Here is a 21808-nt window from a genome sequence, read left to right as displayed (position 1 = left end):
AGAGAATCTCTACTTTGCAACAAATACCATCAGTTTACTAAAGGAAGGTCATGTTTTAGCTTGCTCACATTCTATAATAACGTTACAGTTGAATTAGACAAGAGGAATGGATACACCGTGATACTTTTGAATTTTTCTAAGGCTTCTGACAGAATACAACATAGAACACTGTTGTATAAATTGGAGAATATGGGATTGGATTATAAAATATTGGCATGGAAAAAAGGAAGGCTGACTGACAGATATCAAAAAGTGGTATATTGGGGAGTGAGTCTTCAAGATTTAAGGTAACTGGTGCACAACCAGTTACCTTAAATTACCTTACCTTACCACGGTTGTTTAAGGGTCAAAGCTGTATAACTTAGAGGAGACCTCCACATAGACTTTAAAGGAATGCAGAGAACCGACCAGAGCTTCTGACCTAATGTCCAATCCTCACCTTCTCATGGTGCACCCTGTTGGGTATCTACCTGGATACTGAATGAACGAGGATGGGCTGGCAATTTGGGATTTAGCCAACCAAATTGTATTCTTATTGGCTTAAACCAATATAGAAAATGATGGTACAACATGACAAAATTTCATGCTGGTTGGGGTGTCGGCCCGGTTAAACAAGCCCCCCCCCCCCCGTTCATTTCGCCAGGGAACCAGGGCGAACATCGAAAAGTCAGCTACTGGAACAAATCTAAAAGTACACCCCAACTCAACATCACCAGAGTTAAAGATCGGTACTATCAACATAAGAAGGCTGAATGGCAAAGAAATGGAGCTAGCTGAAGAATTAGCTAAGTACTAGATCGACATAATAGGGGTGACTGAAACAAAAAAGACAAAAACTGGTGAGATCTTTCTGAGCAATAAATACAAAATGTTATATTCACACAATGACAATCAAGGAAAAGGAGGAGTAGCCATAGTATTCAACACAAAATAAGAGGCTAATCTTCTTGAATGGCAGGCAGTCTCAAGTAGAGTGATATGGGCAAATATCAGAATGGGGAATTGGACAGTGAGACTTATTTGTGCCTATGGTCCCACAGAAGGTTCTACTAAAGCAGAAACGGAGGAATTTTTTGATACTTTAGAAAAAGCAACTGACACAATGAAAAAGGAAAAGTTGGTCCTTGTTGGTCCTTATCTAAATAGCACAGTAGGAAATGATTGTCAGACATACAAAAATATATTGGGAAAATTTGGAGAAAAGAGCAAAGCTAATAATAATGGCAAATACCTGTTGGATTTCTGCTTAGGACATGGACTGGTTATTACTAACACCATGTTCCAACATAAAAATGTGCACAAATTCACATGGAGAGAAGAGGCAAGGAATAAGAAAAGTCACATTGACTATGTTATTGTTGATAGTGATGTTTTCTCCCTGGTGCAGGACATCAGAGTGTACAGAGGATTTGAAATTGGGAGTGATCACTATTTAGTCCTTAGCAGGATAAAATTGAATTTCATATTGAAAAGAATAACATGTAAGAAAGTTTTAAAGTGAATAAAAGTTCAGCAGCTCTCAGATGTGAACTGTAGACTACAATACACAAAGATTATTGAAGAAAAAATGAAAGAGTTTGAAAACAGGAACCAAACCTTGGAGATTCAGTGGCAAGCCTTGAAGGAAACCCTGATTGATTCAGCCAGAGAGGCATGTGGTGAGGTTGTCTGCAAGGATAGAAAAATCAGAACTCCATGGTGTACACAAGAAGTTAAAGAGGCAGTGAAGGAAATGAAGAAAGCATATCAAAAGTTCCTGGCAAATAAGTCATAACTAGCTAAACAAAAGTCATGGGAGGACTTTGGTAAGAACATAGAAAATAAATATCAAGAAGGCGGTAGGATATTCTGGAGGTTGTTGAAGAAGCTTAGAATACGTGTGTAGAGGCTTAAGTGCTGTGAGGACATCATGTTGGAGGCTTAATGGATTTTTTACAACACTCATAGGAAGTATTAAATTCTATTTTAATTCTTTTTATTTCGTCCTAGTCACTAGGACATCTACGGGGATTATAAACACAATTAATGTAACATATACACAAATAACAAACAATACTAAGCCCAACCATGTGGGTGACACTAAAGTCCTATCTAGGTAGAGCGCCCTCTAAGGGCAGTAGTAGGTGGCCTGGAATGTAAGGTGGGAACTCTGGTGATGAGTGTTTCCCAAATCTTCAGAAGCTTAATGCAACCGTATTTATTGAGATTTGGTTGGTTTTTGAGAGCTGCTGCTGCTTCTAAGAAAAGTCTCTCTTTCTTGAATTTGCTGTGGTGGAGCATGGTGGTTTTCTTCCATGATACCCTGTGGGTGGTGTCCAAAACATGGTCAGCCAAGCCTGAATGGCCATAGTTGTGTTTGAAGATGTAAGACTTGTGTTCCTCTAGACGGATGGATGCTCCAATCCATCCGTCTAGAGGAACACAGCGAATGATCAACTCCTCCCCCATTCCCCGTCCTTCTCGTCAACAAGATTTTAAAAATGCCATAACCATACCCTACATCCGTGGCACATCTGAAAAAATAGCCAAGATACTAAAACAGTACAACCTACACACAGCATATAAACCCCACCGCAAACTTGCTACCCTTATCCGTTCTACGAAAGATCAGCTCCCTCCTCTCTCTCTCTCTCTGCCTGGAGTTTACAAAGTACCCTGTTCCTGTAAGCTGGCGTACTTTGGACAGACAGGCAGATCAGCATCCATCCGTCTAGAGGAACACAAGTTTTACATCTTCAAACACAACTATGGCCATTCAGGCTTGGCTGGCCATGTTTTGGACACCACTCACAGGGTATCATGCAAGAAAACCACCATGCTCCACCACAGCAAATTCAAGAAAGAGAGACTTTTCTTAGAAGCAGCAGCAGCTCTCAAAAACCAACCAAATCTCAATAAATACGGTTGCATTAAGCTTCTGAAGATTTGGGAAACACTCATCACCAGAGTTCCCACCTTACATTCCAGGCCACCTACTACTGCCCTTAGAGGGCGCTCTACCTAGATAGGACTTTAGTGTCACCCACGTGGTTGGGCTTAGTATTGTTTGTTATTTGTGTATATGTTACATTAATTGTTTTTGTAATCCCTGTAGATGTCCTAGTGACTAGGACGAAATATAGGAAGTATTAAATTCTATTTTAATTCTTTTTGAGTGTTGTAAAAAATCCATTAAGCCTCCAACATGAAGAAGCTTAGAAATGGAGGAAAGAATGTTGTAAAAGGATCTAGAGATGATAAAGGTGACATGAAAACAGGAGAAAAATATATCCTTGAAGTATGAAGTAATTACTTCGAAAAATTGCTAAATGAAACAAGCAGTGAGAACACAGTGGTAAAAAACACTCGACAGGCATACAGTCAGGAATAGGGGCATACATATCCATATTTGAAGTTGAAAAAGCCATCAAAGTCTTACAGTGGCTGCACTGCATAGTTCAGAAAGCCTGGACAGAGGGACAAATTCCCAATGACTGAAGTAGAGCTCTCATAGTACCCATATATAAAAAGAGAAATAAAACTGAATGTGAGAATTATAGAGGTACTTCCCTACTGAGTGTTCCTGGCAAAATCTATGCAAGTATACTTGAGAAAAGGTTAAGAAGAATTGTAGAAGAAAAGCTTGGTGAAGAACAAGCTGGATTCAGGCCAAATAGAGGCTGTCAGGATCAGATCTTCACTTTACGACAAACAGTTGAGAAAGCAAACAAAGATCTGTATTTAAGTTTTGTCGATCTGAAAAAGGCATATGACAAGGTGCCAAGAGAGAAGCTATTCAATACGCCACAGTTATATGGTGTCAATGGGGCATTATATCAAGCAATACTTAGTCTTTATTTGAGTCGTAAGTTAGCAGTTAGAATTGAAGGAAGTAGAGGAAGATTGTTTAATGTTAAATCTGGTGTGAGACAAGGATGTACATTATTCCCTCTGTTATTCATTTTCTATATGGATCACATTATGAAGGAAAGTGGTATTAAACATGATATCAAAATTGGAGATGTTAATGTCAGCTCTTTGCTTTATCTGGATGATGTTATACTTCTAAATAAATCTGCTACAAGTCTGCAAGATTCTCTGACTAAATTGAATAGCTGTTATAATAGATATGTTATGAAGGTCAGCAATATTAAGACAAAGACAATGAAAATAGGCAGAATTGTTGAAAATGTCAACTGTGTTGTTAAAATGGGAACCTGTGGAACAAGTAAAACATTTCAGCTACTTAGGCACGTTTTTTACTTAAGATGGTAAATTAAATATGGAAATAAACAGCAGAATCAACATAGCTGGTATGGTACGCAGTCAATTGAATAAATTCATATGAAATAAGAGAGAAATTAGTCGGAACACTAAATTAGCTGTATACAAGAAAGTATTGAAACCAGTTTTAACTTATGAATCTCAGATCTGGGTCAGAAGTAAAACACTTGACCAAAGACTAGAAACTGCAGATATTAGAGTCCTGAGAAAGATTAGAGGTGTGAACAGATGGCATCAATGGCAATATCATATTAAAAATGAGGATATTAGGAAAGAACTTGACATTGTCAGCATCCAGGAATGCGTTAGCAGAGCTAATCTCAGGTGGTATGGTCACTTAAACAGAATGGGTGAAGAAAGATTAGCAAAACAAGTGTTCCTTGCCAGGTTGGCAGGAAAACGACCCAGAGGAAGACCAAGATATAGGTGGATTGATACGGTACAAAGTGCCTTAGACAATAGAAATATAAGATCTGATAATGTTGGAGTCTTGACAAGTAACAGACTGATTTGGAGGAAAACTGTAGATAGGAAGTAAGTAATGATATAAATTTTTCATGTAGTACTATCATATCCTGTACACCCCTTGAGGGTACATGTCAGGAATATGATGATGGTGGTTGTGCACCATAAAGATCAATCCTTGGTCCATTGTTATTCAGTCTATACGTTGAATAACAATGGACTAAGGACTTGGGAAGGATTTGACATACAGCTATTATAGGCAAGGTAATCAGGAATGTGGCTGCAGAAATAATTTGAACAGGCTGGAATTGTGGCATGAGAAAATGGATGTCAGTAAATATTAAGCCATGCACTTTGGCAAATGTCATATTATATTAGTGAGATTATGATTGAAGAAACTGGTCAGGCTTGGGATCCTGGAGTGTTAGTAGATAGGAAGTTGAAGTTCAGGAGCTAGCAAAGTTTGCAAATATAACTCAAAAAATATTGCAATACTGAAATGAACTTTGACATGTAAAGATGAGGATATCTTCTTTACAAGGCTTTGATAAGACCCTACTTGAACTATTGTGTGTAAGTCTGGTCTCCTGGTTTCTGTTGTGATTCTGATACAGTGGAGAGAGTGTCCAAAATGATATCAGCATTGTAGAATACAGATTATGAAGACAGATAGAAAATTTTTAGGCTGCAGACATTAGCAAACAGGAGAAAGATTGGTGATATGATTGAGACTTACAAACTTCTGAAAGGGTGATACAGAATTTCAGTGGATGTTATTTTTCATTTAGCAGAGCTAATGTCAGGTATTATGGTCACTTAACAGAATGGGAGAGGAAAGATTAGCAAAACAAGTGTTCTCTGCCAGGTTGGCAGGAAAAAGACCCAGAGGAAGAGCAAGATATAGGTGGATTGATACATTAAAAAGTGCCTTAGAAGATAAATATAAGATCTGATAATGTTGAAGTCTTGATAAGTAACAGACTGATTTGGAGGAAAATTGTAGATAGGAAGTTAGTAATGATGTAACTTTTTCATGTAGTACTATCATACTCTGTACACCCCTTTGAGGATACATATCAGGAATTTGATGATGATGTAATTTTTCATTTCATGGAGGGTGGGGAATGGATGTGAGGGCATCCATGGAAGTTGAGAATGAATGCTGTCAAGAAGGAAGGGGGTGGTTAGGGCTAGATTTTTCTCTCATAGAGTAGCGTGTGATTGGAATGAATTGCCATTGGATGCTGTGTGCGTGCAAATATTATGAATGAATTCAAGAACAGGTATGACAGCTGATGCAAATAGTATGGCCTCCCTGGAAGTCTTAATAATAAAATAAAAAATAATAATATTTTGTTGGCAATATAAATAGCTTCTGAATTGCAAAGCATTTTTAGATTAGTTTAATTTTTCATTATAATGGAGTAATAATGGAACTGTATATTAGAAACAATTATTAATACATAATTTTTCACTCTTGCAGTATGTTTTAATGTTTTATATATATATTTTTTTTCAGATATGGAATGGTTGAATGAGCCACATGGAAAAGAAAATATGGAAGTTGATATCGGCTTTGTCCCATGTATGGAATTAAAGTCTTCCAGCCCATCCACGAATGCTGATAGCAAGGATGAGTATTTACCTAGTATTCCTGGTTATGAAGCCACATTCTCAGTGCTTGAGTGGACCAAAGAAATATCATTAAATGATGCCATTGATATTGCAGACAAAAAAATGTATCCATTTAAGGAGGTAATGTTGTATGTTACTCTGTTACTTATTTTGGAATATAAGTTAAACATAGATTTGTAACAAGGATAAAATCAGCACTGTAAAACTTGGAGAGAGTGCACAATTCTAAAATAGTTCCTCTTCTTTAAATACACTGGTGTCCAGAAATAGTGTTCATCCTTAGATGAACACTATTTCTGAAGATTACAACTGCAAATTCAGATGAATCAGCTTGTGGCAATTTTTATAACTGTTGATTTCGAGTAGAAAGTGGGTACACATTCAGATTTTCAAATTGCTCACAAAGTGGTCATGTGGTAGTGTTAATTTCTGAATGAAACTGAAATTAAATCCATTTATGTTTCATTCAGATTTAACATACAATAACATTCTGGGGCCATTATTGGTAATATCAGAAGAAATAAAGCTAATTATAATTTATAAGCAACATTAGTAATTTATGTAAAACTTGTGGTCTATGCATCATGTTGCAAATAATTATTGTAAATTTTCTAATGTTTAAACTATGTGGATTTTGTGCAAATACTTGTGTACTGCCAGGAGAAAGATAATCGGATTAGCTAGTAATGGCCTGAAACTAAACACATGCACCAAGTAAGACACGCACGTGGGTTACCTCCATAAAGCACGCTAGAGGAGAGTGTGGCGCTAGGTGCTGGAAAAAGTAAGGTGTCGTGGGAAAAGGGAGAGAGCAGGATGACATAGGAAGGAAACGTTGGGTGCATGATTTAAAAAGTGTAGTGGCACTAGTTCAGGACTTTTTTTTTCTCTTCCCTTTGAATTGGAGTGGTCATCGTGAAAGAGGTCGTTGGAGCATGTGGAAGTGTCTATGGAAGGTCAGCGAGTAGCCCAGCGGATTGGAGATCCCGATCACCATGGAGATCGATACGCCATGCTAAGACAGTCGACCTGAGAGCAGCGAGCCAGATTTACCTTTTGGCAGAGATGTGTCTAGTCCAAGTCCATCAGTCAAATAGTGCAGATGAAATCAATTAAGAGAAGGATCAAGGAAACAAAGTTCTGTCGAGATGTATGTGAAGGTCGAATTATTCCCCAGCCTTCGGTAATGTAGAATTTTGATCTGTTATATAATTGTATTGAGAGGAACAACCTGTAATTGTAAAAAGGACTTTAGGTTTATAATGTTTCGATTAATGAAAGGACTTTAGAGATTATGCTAAAGGAAGTAGAGGAACTTTAAGTTTTAGGTGGAGGAATTGTGTGGAAGCTCGTTGAGATAACTCTGTTATTGAATATGTTAATGACCTTTAGCATTGTTATGTGTAAAATGGATAATTGACCTTTGATAGAATTTCCTACTTGAAATAATGTTTTAACATATTACGGGAGAATTAAAAATTTTAGTTGAGTATACTCATTCCCTAAAGGTAGATGACAGAGTTTGTTCATAAAGTGTAAATTGTCTAATTTTGTAATTAAATGTTTTTCTTTAGTATTGATGTCTTGCCTGATTTCCTTTCTATTTCACCGCTCATTAAGTTAGAACCAAGGCACGAGGTAAAATACAAGGGAGGCTACGACTGTGAAATGAATTTTAGTTATTTGATGAATTTAGAGTTTAACGACAGTCTTAAGAGATATTAGACAGTGTACTAAACTGTGTTCTAGTTCCTTGATTTTGCATTGTTCAATAGTCTAAGATTTAGGGTGGCGCAATATAATAGAAATTTTCTCTGAATCTGAAAAGGAACTGGCACCAGCACTGAAACAAAGGAATTGGCGCTATCCAACGGCAATCCCTTTGTCTTCAATCTCCACATGCACTACTCTTAAGAAAGTTTAACGGCCCAGATTAAATATTGAGACTGCATAGGAATTATAGTATATTAACTTGATGCATCGAGCAAAGAACTTTTATTTAAATTAGGCTAAGAAAATTATACGAGGGAATAAGTCAGGATTAAGATCATAAACCATGACGTTAGAAGAGAAAAAAATAAATATTACAGTAGCACTCAAATTGTGTTTGAAGGAATAAAGTTGCAAACTTGGATGTCTTATATTGTCTCAAAGATGTCACTAGATTATTTCACGAGAGAAATAATTATTGAAAAGCTTGAAGAAGGCTGCAGAATTACTGATATTGCCAGAGAATTTGGAATTTCACATGCCATTATATCCAGGCTCTGGGCATCATTTTAAACCAATGGAATGTCTTCCAGACAATTGCTAAGAGGTCTTCCTCACTTTACCACGGAGCATGAAGACAGATTTTTGGTTATAACAGCAAAACGTAATCGACGCACGATGGCAGGTCACCTTACAAGTTGGCTTCATTCAAGCTGGATACGTGGATATCTCGACAAACTGTGGCAAGACATCTGCGACAAGTAGGCCTATATTTCTCTGAAGGCCTGTAGTCTGTATTTCTTTATCCACATCTCATCATAGAGCATGTTTTCAGTGTTGTATCCATAAAAATTAGACAAGATGCCAATGGGCTAATGTACTTTTTTACAGATGAGTTATTTTAGTCTTTCCTCCAATTCTAGATGACACTTGACCTGACGTGAAAGTGGTACTGCTTTCCATTGTGAGAATATTATGAATAGATATGATGGTGCTGGAGTCATGGTGTGGGAGACATTATGCTTAATGGACACACACACCAAGCTGCAAGTGCTGGAAACATGGCTATGACTGATGAACAATATTGCAAGGAAGTTCTTCAATGTCATGTTCAATTCTTCCATGATGCTGTAGGCAAAGAATTCATGATATAGATAACAATGCCATATGACATGTATGTGACAGTGGAGATACTTCTGGAGACTGAGAATATTAATCGAATTGAGTGGGCAGCATGTTCCTCAGATCCCAACCCCATATAACACATTTAAGATGCAATGAAGAGACACATTGCTTTTTCAAATTTCTCTCCAGAAAACAAACAAGGCTTTATTCTTGCTATGAAGAGGAGTGGACCAGTTTGCCTCAAGATCTCCTGAATCACTTGGTGCTAAGCACAGTACGACATCGTGAGAGCTGCATTGCAATTTGAGTTGGACATAAACCATACCGAAATGTCTCTCCGCATAGTTTTCTGTAAGCACTATACATTAATTCCTTAACTGCATCCTTACGAAATTTGTAACTTTTACCAAAAACGTATTACAGTTTCATTTGTATAAAATTTATGACACAATTTTGGTGTAAGATAATTTATTAGTATGCTGGCAATAAATTTATGTTCACATTTGGCTGTAAGTCATGAAAATGTTTTCATATACAGGTAAAAATGTAATTTATTCTTAGCTTTTGGACATCTGAAATGTCTCTTTATGACATTTAAAAAAACAATTAACCAGTAAATTTTCCATGTTAATGCAAGATGGAGCACCTTCCCAAATAGGATGTTAAGTTTTCAACAGTTATTGCATCAGCATATCACAGAGGATAGAGTAATCAGTCACCTAATTTCTATGAAATTTCTACCGTGTTCACCATACCTTCCCTGTGACTTTGCGGTTACCTCAAAGTGAAATGTGTGATTTTGTTTGAAAGACAAAATCACACATCATGTGTAAAACCTTTCGATATATCAGTTGAGTTTCACTGTAGATCATTCTGTATGGCAGTATTATCTATTGGTTTTGCACAAAGGCAAACACATTGCATATGGCCTTCATTAATCATCCAGATCTCCTTGCAACACGTCAGCTCCATGTGATATGTTTTTTGTATCACATTATTTTATGAAATGATCAAAATAAACATCATTGAATAACTTCGTTTGTCATTGACTCTGAATCATTTCATAATCAAATACTATCCAGTTCACATTAATGTAATTTTCTCCTGAATATTTCTCCTATTGGTAATTTTTTGAGCTAATATTTTTGATTGTCAAATTCTCTTCCCCATGATCTAATAGGAAACCCACTGGAACTCCATACACCTGTATGTTTTTAATTATGTATCTCATTCCCTTTGAGCCTGTTATGGATAATACGGAAAAGTATCTTGTAGTTGGTATTAGATAGAGAAATAGGGCTCCAGCTGCTGATTATGGTGTGATTTCTATTAGTTTTAGATTGAGGATGGTATGGCTTGCTTTAAATTCATTTGGTATGTATCCTGTTGAAAGAAAAGAATTAAACAATATACTAGAATGGGAAGAAAAAATCCCAGGCCTTGTGTAAAGTTCTATACCTAGACCATCAGGTCCTGGGGATTTTCTTGTCTGGCACTCTTTATAAGCTGTGGTAACTTCAGATGTTTTATTGAGGTCTTATCTGTGGGAGCCAGACCCAAGAAGAGATACGAAGGTTGAAGTAATGTAGAAGTCATATATTTCCTATAGAAGTAGTCAAAAGGTGTCAGGTGTCACACCTTATTACTAAAATACTCTGGATTTATAGATGTCAAAAGTTTTTTCACTTGGTTATACTATAAATTAAAGATGCCAAGAAATTATATTTATAAGAAACTAATCTGGGTAGTAGCTCTTCCATAATGCTTAACATTATACATGTCTGTAAGGATATGTGCCTTGCATTATGGGATGCTAAGGCAATTGATATGAAGTCATTAGCCTCTCTCTCTCTCTCTCTATATATATATATACACACAAGTAGCCCAGTCATTAAGATACTTCACATGCAAACTTTGTTTGCTTACACTTGGATAAAGGATGAAACCAAGAATATAATTTCTTGGCATCTTTAATTTATTGTTTATGATATCATTTGAAAAATAGGCCTGGTAGTGGGGGAAGGCCATAGATACAACCTAAAGTGGCTGTTTTATGTGGATGATGTATTTATAATATGGTTTGGCTCAACAATATAATTACAAGACTTTACAAATCATGTAATTCATCCCCACAAAGTTCACTATCAAATTACAAAACAGTAGATCTCTGCCGTTTTTAAAACACTCTCCTAGAGGTCTCTGAACAGAATAAGATTAGCCATTCAGTCTACAGAAAACCAAGGCACTCAGGAAGATCCCTTTAGGTAATGTTCTATCACAATCCATCACAAAATATTGGTATTATAAATACCCAATGAGACATGAGAAAAGAAGCCAAGTACTCAAATACTTCATTCTTATTCTTTCAGAAAATTATTATAATTAAAAAAATGGTAGAGAACATCATCCTAAAAGAGATATTGCATCAAGAAATATCTCACATAAAAGTGGCATTCTCCCTGGTAAGCAATATCTCAAGTCACCTTTGTCTTCCAACAATATTTCCTTTTTACCACCATTCAAAAAAAAAAAAAAAAAAAAAAAAAAAACAGGAATACCAAAGATTATTGTTTATGTGGAATTTCTAAGTGAGACAAAAAGCCTGGTAAGAAGATATATGCATGTCAGAACACACCAAAACTATGGAGGAAAAAAAAATAGTGTGCATAAATCAGGACTAGAAACAACAGAAGAAAAATCAAATACTGTGGTATTGTACTAAAATAGCCTATAGTGATTACAATTTCTTCAACAAAATGTTCAAAGAATCAGCAGAAATATTAAATACCTTAATCGATGTAACAAGAAACAAGACATAATCCTACATCAGGTTTGTCACTTTTATCAAAAACCGTATTGCTGGTCATCGTAATACATTATGACTCGTGCATGCAACATTCTTAATCTATTTCAAATATTCTGTATTACTCATACCATTAGCTTGTTTCTTGCAAAACACAGCTAAGGTGATATCAACTTCATTTTTTTATTTCACCTGCCTGAAAAGTGTCCTGTAACATGAAACTAGCAGCAAATAACACTTAAATTGTTCAGCAAGCAGTCTCCATGTGGCATCAAATTCCTGATATATATCCTCAGGAGTGAACAGGATGTGATGATAGTACTACATCAAAAGTTTACATTATTCTCTCTGATCTGATTTTCCCTTTCAGTCGTTTCTGACTGTAGGTGACTCTGTGAGCATTGCCCACAAAGTATTCCTGGTGAGATTTTTACAGGGTAGTTCACCATTGCTTCCCCCCCCCCCATTTTTTTCCACGCTCAGGACTGGCATATGGCTGGGATATATTCATGACTGTAATCCATGTGTGTTCTTGGGGACAAAAAATCCCCTACCTCTGTATGAGACCGGCTAACTCACCTTTAGTCGAAAGAGACCAGAAAAAGGTTCCTCACGTCACAGACGCGAATCGAACCCAGGTCTTTCTGGATTAATTTTTTTATTGACAATTTTCCTCCAAATTAATCTTTATCTCTCAGAACTCAAATATTGTCAGATGTTATATTTCAGTTTTCCAAGGAACTTCTTGCTGTAATCAAATCCACCTAAATCTTGGCCTTTTTCTCATCCTGAGTAAAAAAAAAAAAGGTTTTTTGCATCCATTCTGTTTAAATAACCATGCTAACAGTGCAAAGTTCATTCATAATATCCTTGCTTTTAAAACGATTGTGACATTTATGCAGTCTGTTCTTTCTCTCTCCTAATTGTTCACTGAATTCTCATAGTTGTGGCAAGAAATATCAGAATGCACAAAGGCACAAGCACTTCCTTTATGGTGGAAGCAGTCATAAAGGGTGTAATTTGGACAGTTAAGGTGAGCTCTGGTTGATTTTGCAGAAATTTGAGGTTCAATCAGAAACAGAACATCAGGCTTGAATGACTGAAGGTGATGATGTATGTCATGTCATTTAAGTTATTGTTGATGCGACGGATGTTGGTAAAGTGAATATGAAGGTTTTTTTGTGAGATTTTTTGAGTAATTTTTTTTAGGGCGGGGATTTTGATGGGAGGTTTACTTTTTAGTTTTACTGAGAGACACTATACTTATTTAGGCTTAGTTTCATATTCGATATTTCAAAATGTGTTGAGAAAAAGAGAAGAGGATCATGCAATGGGAGAAAAATAGACACTTGAACATGCTTGTACAGAGAGAGCACCCAGTGTCCAGCAGCGAGATTATGTGCCAGTTGATCAGGAAGCCTCCTAAAAAATGCCATTAGCATCTCGATCATTCCCATACACTAACTGGTGACCATTCTGCAGAACTGCTTCACTACTGTATCTTCGATAGAGGTGATACTGGATTGGTTACTAAAGCAAGACCTGCTCCCTGCTTCCCCGACATGTAACAGTGTGAGTGATATCCATCAAGGGACCAAGCATGGTAGTAACCACTTCAAGTCCCAGTGAGTAAAGTGGGGTGATATTTCACCAGGCGATGAAAGTGATCTACCACTAGGTCCAGTTGCAGTAATTTCAGCAGGAATTCCCTTTGCAGCAGGAATACTCACTGTTGCCAGAATCCCTTTAGTAGAAACAGGCCAATGAGAATATGGGGTTGACTTGACTGGGAGAGCCTGTATATTACACATCATTGACCCATAGTGGTCAAACATATTATTAGATATTATTAGCTCTTTTCTCAAAATTTTCAAACCAAAAAGATTTCTATATTCTGGTAATCATTTCCTACTTTTTCAGATCTCCAACAAGCACCAACTTTTCCTTTTTTTTTTCTGTCTGCTGCCTTCTGTAATTCCTTGAAAAAAATATATATATGTATATTTTTTAAATCTGTAATGCTGATTTTAGTGGATAATTCTTGTACTTTGCTGCTGATATGCTGAGAGGTTTTAATTCAACTTGTGTTATGGACTCTTGTAAAATCTTTAGGTGGTAGATGATTTTCATTACCCAATTTGACACCTTTTATATTGGAAAAATTGAAGTAGTATTTAAAAAAAAATGCTCCATCTTCATAGTAGGATGTCTAGTCTTTTGTCTGCCTGTGATGCTGATTAGTTAGAGGTTCTCAACCTTTCATTGATGGATTACCATATATATCACATATATATTTTTCTCCCCTAATGAAATAAAATTGTAATCAAAATTATTAATTACTGATTCAAGCAAATTTTGTTTTTTAAGTATCTCCATCTATTTTTTTTTAATGTTGAGATACAAATTGTAATATATATTTATATTACAGGTAAAGTATTATGATTTGACAGAAGCCTTAAGCAGAGCAAAAGTTGAAAAGAAACTTGTCCATACAATATTTCTTTGGGGAGCATTGGATGATCAGTCTTGCTGAGGTTCAGGGAGGACTTTGCGAGATGGAGCTCTTGCAAGTCCACCTGTTATACAGTTATTACAACAGCATTTTATTAATTCTTGGTCATTAGTTTTAGAATTGCAGGTAATTACTTTTTTTTTTCTTATATTGTAATATATATGTAGAAAACTAATAAACCAATTTGGCAAAAAGTTGTTGATCAGAATCTATATGTTAGTCTGTAATATGTTCCTTGAGAACTAGAATGAAATATTTGCATAAATTGTTTTTTTTTGCAATTTCTAAAAGTCAACAGCGTTTGCTTTTTATTAAAATATATATATCTTGAATATATTTATTTTAATAAGTTTTATCATTTATTATTACTGCAAAAGAATACCTGCATAGTACTGGGGGGGGGGGAACCAGATCTGGTAGGTGATAAATTACCTGAACTTCCCAAGGAAACACCATCTTGCATAATAAGTTGGATGGTGTTTGAAGTAGCTGATCTCATGTTTATTCTCGGAGTAAGGTTCTGGGTTTTGTATCCCCCCCCACACACACACATTCCTTATATGCAGTGTAAGTACCTTCAAGGTCAACCAAATACTCTACTCTGGAGATCCAGAACTACCTTCATCCAGTGGTGCAGCATTAAAGTGCTTCCACAAGCTGGTCAGTAGATGGTACATAGAATCAAACCAGTATAATGGTAATGCATTGGGAGGCTTTCTGATCATCTATTGCAGGATCCTGCTCCCATTCAGAACCAAGCCTGCATGGTGTCTAAGTAGAATGTGGTGGGAGCACTAGCAAAGCTATATTAATGCAAGGAGACCAGGTGCTTTGTGCATTGCTGGCATGTCCAGAATCTTCTCCACTGCATGTTACTAGTCTTGTAATTAACTCTTCTTCAACCATGATAAGAAAATTCATATAATTAAATATTACTATAATTATAGAAAACCTCTCACAAAAAAACAAAACAAAAAAAACTATAAAAGCATAATAAATTCAACCAGTAAATCACTTTCACATTTCAAGTCATTTCACACTTGACCAACATTTGTGGGATAAACAAACTGTAATCTGTTTTTAGTAAAAAGCTTAAATTAAAATTCAGCTACATCAAAGCACTTTACAATCTTCATTTTCCAAATAACAATATATTCAGAATCATACAAAACAGGAATCACAGAGGCATTTGTGTAATCCTGTATTTCATACCAGAATACCAAATTTAAAATTCTTTTTGACATTGTTTGGCTTAAGGCTTCCTTGCACCATTCTGTGACATCCATCTGCTATCTTCCCCCCTCTCTCTCTCTCCAAACTCTGGTGACTTTAATATTACTCACACACTCACTCCTACTGTCTTCCCTTTTCCTATTCTGTTAGTCAAGCTGTAAAAGATTAAATATTTGCAATAAGCAGTGATTGAATACAAATCATGCGGTTACCAGGTAACACTCTGCTCTCCCAGCATTCTTGATGTTTCTTAACCAGATCTCTTTCCAAGTATACTTAACTGTAGCGATCACCTATCTTATTTACTAATTCAGACCATAATCCGGTGTAAAAATTTCCTCTTCTAAGGAAAGTCCTTCCCTTATCCATTTTTAGCATCTTGTCCTTTAGCATTACAGAGAAAGTAGAATGACATTTGGAACTTCCCTTCATCCTTTCTTTTATTTATCTTTTTCTGTATGCTTTTCTACTTTTCTTGATGCAAAACTTGCTCTGATCAAGTCACAGATATTATTCTTACTGGGAGGAAATCTTAATTTTTCACTCCATTCAGAATTCCCTCCCATTATCCAAACCTTAAATTTTCAACAAATGTGCTAAGGCATTATAAGAAAATATTATTATTAAGAAAAACCTCCAGGGAATCATTGACTCATCAAGGAAGATCACATACTACACTACACAAACCAGCTGTCATACTTGTTCTTGAATTCATTCACATTGCTAGCGCACACAACATCCAATCGCAATCCCATTCTAATCACTCACTGCATGAGAGAAAAATCTTGAACTCATTTCCTTCTTAACAGTATTCATTCCCAGCTTCCAATTATGCATGATTTTTAACCTGAGTTTCCGGGGGGGGGGAATCCTCTATCTCTGTATGAGACCAGCTAACTCAATTTTAGTCTAAAGAGACCAAATAAAGTTCCTCACGTCATTGACAGGAATCGAACCCAGGTGTTTCCAACAAAAGGACTTCGTCTATACCGACTGACCTACAGAGGCTCTACGAATTTTTGTGATTGAATTCACCAACTGAACACATATGGAGACAAGCTGATCCTAGCAATGTGTTGGCTTGCCACTGTATGGGTGAATGTATCAAGATCGGTAGGGATTGTTGCAGCAATCTCTCCTTAAGAAATTTCCAAAATTAGGTTTTAACGATCATTTCAAACAACCATAGAATAGATCCATTTTTGATCTTGTTGTAGAACTTTCTCTTTTTCATCCTCAGACATACTCAAAATGTCTGAACCCAAAGCATATATTTCCACCTCTTCACAAGATACATAACCATGTTTGAAGCCACTCGTATCTTTATCAGGTTTGCATACCAACTTTCACAGACACATTTTTTCCATTCCTTCCTTGATGATCTAGTATACCCCGACTCTTCATTATGTTTCCTCCCATCATCATCATCAAATTCCTGATATATATCCTCAAGAAGCATACAGGATACAATAGTACTACATGAGAAATTTACATCATTACTAACTTCCTATCTACAATTTTCCTCCAAATCAGTTTATTACCTGTCAAGACTCCAATATTATCAGAGCTTATATTTCTGTCTTCTAAGGCACTTTTTACTGTATCAATCCACCTATATCTTGGTCTTCTTCTAGGTCTTTTTCCTGCAAACTTGGCAGAGAACACTTCTTTTGCTCATCTTACCTCTTTCATTCTCTTTAAGTAACCATACCACTTGAGATTACCTCTGTTAATACATTCCTGGATGCTGACAATGTCATGTTCTTTCCTAATATCCTTGTTTTTAATATGATATTGCCATTCATGCCATCTGTTCATGTCCCTAATCTTTCTCGGGACTCTCATATTGCGGTCTCTAGTCTTTGGTCAACTGTTTTACTTCTGACCCAGCTCTCAGATCCATAAGTTAAAATTAGTTTGAACAGTTCTTGTATACAGCTAATTTAGTGTTTTGGCTAATTTTTCTCTTATCCCATATAAATTTATTCAGTTAACTTCCTACCATACCAGCTTTGTTGATTCTGTTGTTGATATGCTTTTTAATGCTGACCTTCATACCATATCTATTACAACAGTTATTCAATTTAGTCAGGGAATCTTGCAGACTTGTAGCAGATTTATTTAGAAGTATAACATAGTCTGCATAAAGCAAAGAGCTGACATTAACATCTCCAATTTTGATATCATGTTTAATACCGCTTTCCTTCATAATGTGATCCATATAGATAATGAATAACAGAGGGGATAATGTACATCCTTGTCTGACACCAGATCTAAGATTAAACCACCTTCCTGTAGTTCCTTCAATTCTAACTGCTGACTTACAACTCAAATAAAGACTAAGTATTGCTTGATATAATGCCCCATTGAGACTATATAACTGTAGCATTTTGAATAGCTTCTCTCTTGGCACTTTGTCATATGCCTTTTCCAGATCTACAAAACTTAAATACAGATCTTTGTTATATTCCCATGATTTCTCAACTATCTGTCGTAAAGTGAAAATCTGATCCTGATAGCCTCTATTTGGTCTGAATTCAAATGATTGTGGAAGCTTCCCTTCCACAATCATTCCCAATCATTTCTCAAGTATACTTGCGTAAATCTTACCAGGAACACTCAGTAGAGAAATACTTCTGTAATCACATTCAGTTTTATTTCCCTTTTTATATATATGAGTACTATGAGAGCACTACTCCAATCATCTGGAATTCATCCTCCCTCTGTCCAGGCCTTCTGAACTATGCAGTACAGCCACTGTAAGACTCTTATACCTCCATACTTGACATTTCTGGTTGAATATCATCTACTCCTGCTACCTTTCCACATTTCAGGCTTTTGATGGCTTTTTCTACTTCAAGTATGGATATGTATTCCTGACTGCTAGCCTGATCAGTGTTTTTTTGCCACTGTGCTGTCATCACTGCTTGTTTCATTTAGTAATTTTTTGAAGTAATTACTTCATACTTCAAGGATATCTTTTTCTCCAGCTTTCATGTCACCTTTATCATCTCTATTTCTTTTTGCAGCACTCTTTCCTCCATTTCTGCGCTTCTTCAACAACCTCCAGAATATCTTGCCACCTTCTTGATATTTATTTTCTATGTTCTTACCAAAGCCCTCCCATGACTTCTGTTTAGCTAGTTTTACACAGAGTTTACCTTTCTTACATTTGTCTGTATTGTCTAAGAGCACAAGCTGAGCTATTTGCCAGGAACTTTTGATATGCTTTCTTCTTTTCCTTCACTGCCTCTTTAACGTCTTGTGTCCACCATGGAGGTCTGATTTTTCTATCATTGCAGACAACCTCACCACATGCCTCTCTGGCTGAATCAATCAGGGTTTCCTTCAAGGCTTGCCACTGAATCTCCAAGGCTTGGTTCCTGTTCTCAAACTCTTTCATTTTTTCTTCAATAATCTTTGTGTATTTTAGTCTACAGTTCATATCTGAGAGCTGCTGAACTTTTATTCGCTTTAAAACTTTCTTACATTTTATTCTTTTCAATATGAAATTTAATTTTATCCTGCTCAAGACTAAATAGTGATTACTTCCAATTTCAAATTCTCTGTACACTCTGGTGTCCTGCACCAGGGAGAAAACATCACTATCAACAATAACATAGTCAATGAGACTTTTCTTATTCCTAGCCTCTTCTCTCCATGTCAATTTGTGCACATTTTTATGTTGGAACATGGTGTTAGTAATTACCAGTCCATGTCCTGAGCAGAAATCCAACAGGTATTTGCCATTTTTATTAGCTTTGCTCTTTTCTCCAAATTTTCCCAATATATTTTTGTATGTCTGACAGACAATCATTTCCTACTCTGCTATTTAGATCCCCAACAAGGACCAACTTTTCCTTTTTCATTGTGTCAGTTGCTTTCCCTAAAGCCTCAAAAAATTCCTCCACTTCTACCTTAGTAGAACTTTTGTGGGACCATGACACAAATAAGTCTCATTGTCCAGTTCCCCATTCCGATATTTGCCCACATCACTCTACTTCAGACTGCCTGACATTCAAGAAGATTAGCCTCGTATTTAGTGTTGAATACTATGGCTATTACTCCTTTTCCTTGATTTTCATTGCCTGAATATAACATTTTGTATTTATTGCTCAGAAAGATCTCACCAGTTTTTGCCTTTTTTGTTTCAGTCACCCCTATTATGTCGATCTGGTACTTATGCAATTCCTCAGCTAGCTCCATTTCTTTGCCATTCATGCTTCTTATGTCGATAGTACCAATCTTGAACTCTGTTGATATTCAGTTGGGGTGGGTTTTAGGATTTGTTCCAGTAACTGACTTTTCGTTTTTTGCACTGGTTCCCTGGTGAAAACAATGGGGGCCTTGTTTAACTGGGCGACTCCCCTGCCGGCATGAAATTCTGGCATGTTGTACCATCATTTAATATTTTGGTTTAAGCCAATGAGAATACAATTTGGTCGGCTAAATCCCAAATTGTCAGCCCATTCTCATTCCTTCAGTATCCAAATAGATACCTAACAGAGTGCACCACGAGAAGGTGAAGATTGGACGTTAGGTCAGAAACCGTAGTCGGTTCTCTGCATTCCTTTAAAGGCTATGTGGAAGTCTCCTCTCAGTTATATAGCTTTGACCCTTAAGCACCCCCCCCCCAATAAATGTCTCATCCCAGCAAATAATTTTCCAGGCTCCTGATGCCAAATGAATTAAAGAGCAGGCCATCTCTCTTATACAAGTCTTTTCTGCCATCAAACACACTCCACATACCTTTCATATCCTCTCTCATGCTATATTTGTCACTACTTAAATTATTAGTTCCTACCAGAACTACAATTTCTTTTACTTTTCTTATGTTTTTCAATTACGTTCATCATATCTTTTATTTTTTCCCCTGGGAAACTAGAAGTACTGACTCCCTTGGCAAGTGCAAATTTTAAGATTGAATCACCATACTATATCACACCGTGGGCATGGATGTTTGTGATTGTCTTCTGAAATACTAGTGGTGGTTGTCGGCAGTAGATAGCGTTGGCGTAGTTGCAGTCAGTTGGTGGATTGAGTGGTGGAGACAGGGGTGTAGATCAGGTGCCCTCCCTCGATGAGTCTTTGGACTCCCTGGAGATGTCAAATAATAATAATAATAATAATAATATAATAACTCCTACCAGTTTCGCTAGCAACTGTCTAACTTTCTCAAAGCTTGAATGGTAAACACAAAAAATGATAAATGCACAAAGTATAAAGAATACAAAACTGTTAGTAACTATAAGGTAGCTAAGTTGATACGTTCACGTGACAATGTCAGCATGTATTGCAAATCTTTAGTCTGTGCCCTGAACGCACGTTGCATGAGCACGCGTTATATGATTGTTGGCGTACTGTAGTTCCGTCAAACTGAGTGAATTGAATAAATTTTTTCAAGTCTCATTCAATATGGCACCTTGATTTCTGTTGAGGTTGCTGCCTGTTCGTAGGACTACTGTTGCTTCTTTGAATAATTGGTGTCTGAAATCATCGTCTATGTAGGGCATAGAACTATTTTCCCAATCTATAGAATGGTTAGAAGTTGAAAAGTGATGCGCTAAACCGGAGGTGATCATCCTATTATGATTGACATCTCCAACATGTTCTTTCTGTCTGATTTCGAGGCTTCTTTAAGTTTGTCCAATGTAGGAGAGGCCACATGTACATGGAATATTATACACACCTGAATACTGTAAAATGGAACACTATTCTTAGGAGACCTTAACACCTGTCTAATGCTAGTAGTTGGTTTAAATGCAACTCTGGTGTTATGAACTTTTAACGATCTCACTATATTGGTGGAAACCAAACCCATAAAGGGGATGGCGACCGTTGAAACCTGCTGGGAGACCGTTTCTTGTTGTCAGTGGTTATCTTTATACAGGAATTTGTTGATAATGTTTAGAGGATATCCATTTTGAGATAATGTTGTATAAATTTGAGACAGTTCTCTCTGAACCTCGTTTTCATTTGAGACAAATTTGCAGACTCTATTTCCCAACATGTGGATGATGCTATGTTTATGTGACCTATGATGGTTTGAAGAATAATGTAGA

The 21808-nt window shown here is 36.5% G+C and overlaps 1 protein-coding gene across 2 annotated transcripts in view; it reads left to right on the top strand.

Annotated features, from left to right (window-relative positions):
* The window catches only part of LOC150102163 (selenoprotein N-like), an 82523-nt gene that overhangs the window by 34608 nt on the left and 26107 nt on the right, over positions 1-21808 (top strand). For both annotated transcript variants that reach the window (XM_090399315.1, XM_090399314.1), the window contains exons 5-6: positions 6248-6483; positions 14430-14639. In XM_090399315.1, coding sequence (XP_090255441.1) covers positions 6248-6483; positions 14430-14639 — 446 coding nt within the window. The remainder of the gene's footprint in view (positions 1-6247; positions 6484-14429; positions 14640-21808) is intronic.

This window comes from Typopeltis vanoorti, chromosome 10, assembly GCF_054136105.1.
Source record: "Typopeltis vanoorti isolate ZY-2024b chromosome 10, IOZ_Tvanoo_1.0, whole genome shotgun sequence".
NCBI lineage: Eukaryota > Metazoa > Arthropoda > Arachnida > Uropygi > Thelyphonidae > Typopeltis > Typopeltis vanoorti.
This window is presented reverse-complemented; position numbering and strand designations above follow the sequence as displayed.